Source organism: Staurois parvus, unplaced genomic scaffold, assembly GCF_062004578.1.
Source record: "Staurois parvus isolate SC_StPar_1 unplaced genomic scaffold, SC_StPar_1.0 ptg000682l, whole genome shotgun sequence".
Lineage (NCBI taxonomy): Eukaryota > Metazoa > Chordata > Amphibia > Anura > Ranidae > Staurois > Staurois parvus.
The window spans coordinates 1,542,057-1,548,525 of record NW_028318478.1 but is presented as its reverse complement, the minus strand read 5'-3'; the positions used below and the strand labels follow the sequence as shown (position 1 = coordinate 1,548,525).

At 43.9% G+C, this 6,469-nt stretch overlaps 1 protein-coding gene across 14 annotated transcripts in view; it reads right to left on the bottom strand.

Annotated features, from left to right (window-relative positions):
* PPCDC (phosphopantothenoylcysteine decarboxylase) overlaps positions 1-6,469 on the bottom strand; it is a 418,450-nt gene that overhangs the window by 132,604 nt on the left and 279,377 nt on the right. For 2 of the 14 annotated variants that reach the window (XM_089652387.1, XM_089652400.1), the window contains exon 1: positions 4,573-4,648. The exons of 11 other annotated variants lie outside the window; for them this stretch is intronic. In XM_089652387.1, coding sequence (XP_089508513.1) covers positions 4,573-4,578 — 6 coding nt within the window. In that variant the 5' untranslated portion in view covers positions 4,579-4,648. Of the gene's footprint in view, positions 1-4,572; positions 4,654-6,469 lie in introns of those variants that run through there. One more of the 14 variants, XR_016305857.1, reaches the window with a different exon arrangement.

Sequence of the window (6,469 nt, the reverse complement as noted above, 5' to 3'; positions counted from 1 at the left end):
GTGTCAGTGGAAGGGGGGGGGGATAGTAGTGCCCCATCTTTGGTGTCAGTGGGGGGGGGAGGAATAGTGCCCCATCGTTGGGGTCAGTGGGGGATGGAATAGTGCCCCATCGTTGGTGTCAGTGGGGGGGGGGGAATAGTGCCCCATCGTTGGTGTCATTGGGAGGAATAATGCCCCATCATTAATATCAGTGACACCAATCATGGGCACTATTCCTCTCACTGACACCAATTACACTTGCTGACCCCTGTTCCAGTATGGTGCTGCTGCAGCCAGCATACGTGGTTGCAGCAGCACCTCTGCACGGCACACTTACTGGCCGCTCCCTCACTCGATTTTTTGCGGGGCTGCTCGGCTCCGCCTCCTCGCTGGTGATTGGCCGCCTGTGTGCCATTCCTGAGCTACAGTTCTGGCGGCCAATCACCGGTTAGGAGGTGGAGACGAGCGGCCGCACGAACATCCGGTGGCCGAACTGAATGAAGGAGCAGCCGCGCTTCCTAGACTGGATCGTCGTGGGACTGGGACCGTAGCCAGGTAAGAAACAGCAGCCCCTACCCACCCCTGTACTTACTGTCCCTTCCGTTGGAAGTGCCGCCCTGACACCAAGTGTCAGTATGCCGTATACCGGCGTATAAGACGACCCCTGACTTTTGAGAAGATTTTCAAGGGTTAAAAAGTAATCTTATACGCCGGAAAATACGGTACATATATTTGCTTGTGTCTTTTTATTAATAAAGCCTCTGGAAAACAAAATATTTTCTGTACAATCTGGGGCCTTTATTTTAAAGTGTATTTCCACTTTTGCAGTCAAATTCGTTATGTTTGTGTGTGTTCCCATTCACAAAGCATACCTACAAAGAAGGTTTTATACATTTCTTTTAGATGTTCCTTTGGAGATGGTGTCATGGTGGACTGCAAATGTTTCTATATAGAACTGTAAAATTGATAAGTAAGTCACCGACACCACATCCCAAAGTGATTTACCAGTATATAGAGAATATTACAAAAAGAAGAAGACGCAGGACTTTTAACCACTTGAGCTCTGGAAGATTTTAACCCCTTCATGACTAGGACATTTTTTGCTATTCAGCACTGTGCTACTTTAAGTGGCAATTGCATGGTCCTGCAATATTGTACACAAATTAAATTTGTATCATTATTTCCACACAAATAGAGATTTATATTAGTGGTATTTGATTATCGCTGGTTTTTTTAGTTTTTTCACTATAAACAACAAAAATACCAAACATTTTTAACAAAAAAAAATAAAAACCGTTTTCTACTTTCTGTTATAAAACATACCCAATAAAATCTAATTTTGGCATAAATTTATGCCAAAATGTATTCTGCTATGTGTCTTTGGTAAAAAAAATTCCAATAATGTACATTAATAGCTTTGTGTAAAAGTATTAGTGTCTACAAGCTATGGTATATATATACACAGTATATCTGAAAACTGCTAAACTCTATTCTACTGACAGCCTATCTCATTTCTTGAGGCCCTAGAATGCCAGAATAAATTGCCCCCCAAATGACCCCTTTTTTTTGCAAAGTAGTCAGTCTGAGGCAGTTAGTAAGAGGCATGGTGAGTTTTTTTGTAATGTTCAGTTACAATTTTTTTGAAAATGAAGAAATTGAATAAAATCTGTTTTTTTTATATGCTCTCACCAGTGCAGTACAGCATCATTATATGACTGGTGTGGCAGTGATCAGGGACACTGACTGGTGACTGTATGTCAAAAACAGTTACATTTTTTGACAGTGGGCTGCAAGCTGTCACAGCCCTGTGCCCACATTGAAGATGCCGGCGTCTGGATCACCACATGGCTGGTGAAACGGGCTGCGGGGAGGACACCGCGGGGTCGTGGGACAGGTGAGTGGCTGTTTTTTAAAAGTCACAGTTTTTGTAGCTACTGACTTTTATTTTTTGACAGTGTGAGTGGAACTCAGCTTTAATTTCATCCCAGAGGGGTGATATATAAAAGAGCCTGTGTCCACTTAGGATAATGTCCCCCGACAACTTAAAGAGAATGCATAGTGGTTAAGACATATTCTTACTTTTTCTTTTAGTCCTAACCATAATTACTAAAAAAACTTTTTTATTGCCTGGTCATTTGTGAGCTATGAATACTGCATATGAGTATATTTTATGCTCCTGTCCAGCCAGCAGATGGAGCTCTCAGCTCCTTGTCATGTTTACTGGCTGTTTTCAGATACTCATATCATGCTTGTCATTAACCACTTGTCCTCCAGAGGATTTACCCCCCTATCCTGAACAGGCCATTTTTTGCGATACGGCGCTGCATTACTGTAACTGACAATTGCGCGATCCTACGAGGCTGCACCCAAATTAAATTTACGTCTCTTTTTTGCCCACAAATAGAGCTTTCTATCTGTGGTATTTGATCACCTCTGCGATTTAATTTTTTTTTGCTATAAACAAAAAAAGACCGACAAAAAAAAAAACTACTTTTGACTTTTAGCTATTAAACATGTCCACAAAATTTTTTTAAAAAAATCAAATTTCGTCATAAATTTAGGCCAAAATGAATTCTGCTACATGTCATTTCTAAAAAAAAAATCCCAATACGTGTAAATTAATTGGCTTATGTGAACGTATAGCGTTTAAAAATGGTGGTATATATACTGGAATTTGTTTTACTGGTAATGGTGGCGATCAGCGACTTATAGTGGGACTGTGGCGAGCATTCTGCCACTGGGGGGGGGGGGGGGACTAACTGTCACTGACATCCCCAGTGAAACCAATACAGTGATCAGTGCTAATAAAAAGCACTAACTCTGTACTAATGACACTGGGCAGGAAGGGGTTAACATCTGGGCTGATTAAAGGATTGACTGTGTGCTGTTTTACTGTGTGCTGTGCTTTACACTGTAAGCACACTGCTTTGTATGGCTCTACTGTGCAAAGCCATACAAAGCAGTGTGCAGGAGCTGACAGGGGAGAGATCTGTATTGTTTACATACAGGCCTCTCCCCCATCAGTGATAAACGGTGATCGCCGGGTGCCGGGAGGGAATCACCGGCTATAATCCGGTGATTAACAGCCAAGGCTGCCAACAGCAGCATGCCCCCAACACGGAAATGCAAAATCACATATATATATACGTGATTTTGAGCAGCCGTACCGCCCTGTAGCGGCATTTCTCTTATAGCGCGGCACGGAAGCGGTTAATAAGTCCCATATTGTTTTGCTGTACTTTACTGTACACTTTGCAAGATTTAGGCTGCCCACACATTATACAATTTTCTTCAGAATTTTACTTTAGAGTTACAAAAAAAACATATAATATGAGGTCAAACCTAAACACTTCCAATTGTATCCAATTAGGCAGGTCTTTGCACTACATAGTTGAAGGTAAATATAAAGGAAATTGGGCAGAAATTGTAAGAAAATTGTATAGTGTATGGCCAGCCTAAGTTTCTCCAATAAAGAACTGTTTAAAAGTTGGTCAGCGTTAAAGCCAGACTCTGGGCTGCTTTTAAATGTACCCATGCTGCTTGATTCCCTCCCCCACATTTCATGGGCTAAATACAAATTATTACTTTATTCCTCACTCCCACAAGATTCCTCCTCTTTGTTGGACTGATCCTCTGAAGTGCTTTACCTGGCTACCCGGCCGGTCGCAGCTTTCTGATGTCATAACACACTAAGCAGACCTAACAGTCCTGCATTGTATAGGAGGGGGGCGAGGGTCTGCTCACAATCCAGGATGTCTGGCAGAGGAGGAAAGCACCGGCTGTCAGGGGAACGAGGCCCTTAGTCACCGGTCACACCGCTGCGACTTAAAATCATGCGATTTCAGGTGCGATTTCTGAAGACTGTATTGCAACTTCTTAAGATTTCCAACGATTTCTTGCTATTTGCGGTGTGATTTCCATTGTATTCTATGTATGTGAAATCACAACAAAACTGCAGAAAAAGTAATGCAAGAAATACTTTAAAAATCGCGCTGCAGCAAAACGCACATCTTAAGACACGGACATTCACTAGTTGGGATTTCAGCTCACAAGTCGCACCGGTATGACCGGGCACTTAGACAGAAGGAATGAGTCCAGATACCAGTCCACACCTACCTGAGCTATCCTGCTGGAAAGTTGCAAAGTGAACAGCCAATCACAGGCAGCGGAGGTATGCCCCGCCCCACACTGACTTGTATCCAAGGGATGAGGGGGTCTCTGATGCCTATGATTGGCTGTCTGCTTTGGCAGCTTCCTAGTGGGATAGCTCAAGCAGGTGAGGACTTGTGCGTTAGAGACAGTTGCTATGGGAACAAGTGTCCTCACTGGAAGATTTTCCCTCACATCCTGTTCTGGACACAATCAGCAAGAACAACCTGACAGGTGGTCTAACCCCACATCACTCTAAATCTAAATGTAACCACTTGCTGTCCGCCCTATAGCAGTTTTCCTACAAAGTGTTGTCTTTAGTTCCCCTTTACCATTTCTCTGCCTCACTGAAGACAAGTGTAATGATACGATCAGTGTTCTTCCTCTTCTACAGCCCAATCAGGAGGAAAGAAATAAGATCACATCCATCGATCATCACATTACCATCATCAGCCGCCCTCCTCTCTATGGCTCCATTCTGACCTGTACATAGAAACACAGCCGGCATGGACACTAGCCCGAGACTACAACTCCCAGAAGTCTGTATGCACTCACCGTGCAGCCAATGGACTGGCAGAGACTCGTATCCCAGCATCCTTCTCTCCCTGTAGTGGATTTATTCCGCAAAGGATGCTGGGATTTGTAGTGCCGGGCAATACATAGGAGGGGAGGCTATGCCTCTAGTAGATGTGTTCCGCTCAGCTTTGTGTACACGGACTGTAATCCGCACCTCCCACACACACAGTCCTCCCATAGAGAACAATATGAACATCCTGGAGAGGATTGCACTGTGCTACAGTACACCAAGACTACCCACAATCCTCTGCACTGTTTACATACCTACTCCCCGCCCACTAAGCAATCGCCGATCTCTTCCTGCTCATGCATACATGTCCCCGCCCACCTCTTAAAGCACACGTGACCGGCCTTGCGGTCTCTCCTCAGTCTGTGAGCAGAGATCAGAGTCTGCGTAGTGACTTGTATATGGGGGGTTCAGACTCAGCTGCAAAGGGGTCCGGTGTCCTAATACACCGAGCTAGCACACATATGAAAGAACCGTGTCCATGGTTTTCATTCATGCAATGCATGTTTACAAGTGCTCGTTCACAGGGGCTCACACCTGTGGGGGGGACATGTTCTGCTTACATGGGATGCACAGGTGTTCCAGTCTTGTCTATAGGGATGCAGCCGGAGTACGGATACAGCTGCTGCTTCCACTCTGACATCCATGTGGGTGCAGGTGCGTGGCCCCGAACTCACACTGTGTCCAGGGGCCCACATGGATGTCAGATTGGGAGCAGCAGCTGTATCCCCGATGACATGAATGAGACTGCCTGCATACAGAAGAATGGAACACCTGTGCCTCCCATGAGGCCAAAACATGGTCCTCACACGGGGTACACTAGAAAGTATAGTCCGCCTTTACCAAAACACTGCCTGTGCAGATAAGGGGTGTCTGTAGATAAAAACAAACTGCAGCTCTGACTAAAACTGAATAAGGCCCTTGTTATAGGTGTAGGCCATTTACATACCTCATGAAGCCTGACTGGAAACCTCCCAGGACATTGCTATCAGCAAATACATCGTCCAGCACCGCTTTACGTGTCTGGATTTACCATCAATGTATTCGAGTGTGATTGACCCCACAGAGGAAGAGGAAGCGTTTATGACCTGATGGTGCAGCAGGTCCATGATTTGAGGTGAACAATATAAGCAAGGTGGTGGGGCCCTGCTATGAACATGGTGGAATTTGAATGCATTGACAGCACAAAGGGGATATACACAACATGCTGAGAATTTGGCAAAAAAGAAGCCGTGATAACGAAAGAATTTACACACAGACTTTTCATTTGGTCCTATTATTTATTTGAAGATTGACATTTATAGTGTGATGCACATGATTTCATTTATTTATTATGTTGTTTGCACATATATGTATTTTTCTCAGGCTATATTAATGAGATGACATAGTAAGGCATTTGCGCACCATCATTTATTTATTTATTTATTTTTTTGTAGTATTGATTTTGTGGGAACACAAGAAGGTGGTAGCAGCAGCCTAACACAGAATATATTGATTCAATCACAACAGATAGTGCGGGAGTCACCAACATTAATATTCAGTTTTAATCAGAGCTGCACAGATTTTTACCTATGGATGCCCCGTATCTGCATTGGCAGTTCTTTGGTAAAGGTGGACTAACCCATTAAAGTGGTACTAAACCCAGGACCCTGCATTTACTGTATCTGGTCTCCCACAGTACACAACATGGAAATGCAATTATTTTAGTAAATATAACCTGCTAAATACTTTTTCTCATCAGCAGTTACAGCAGTCTTG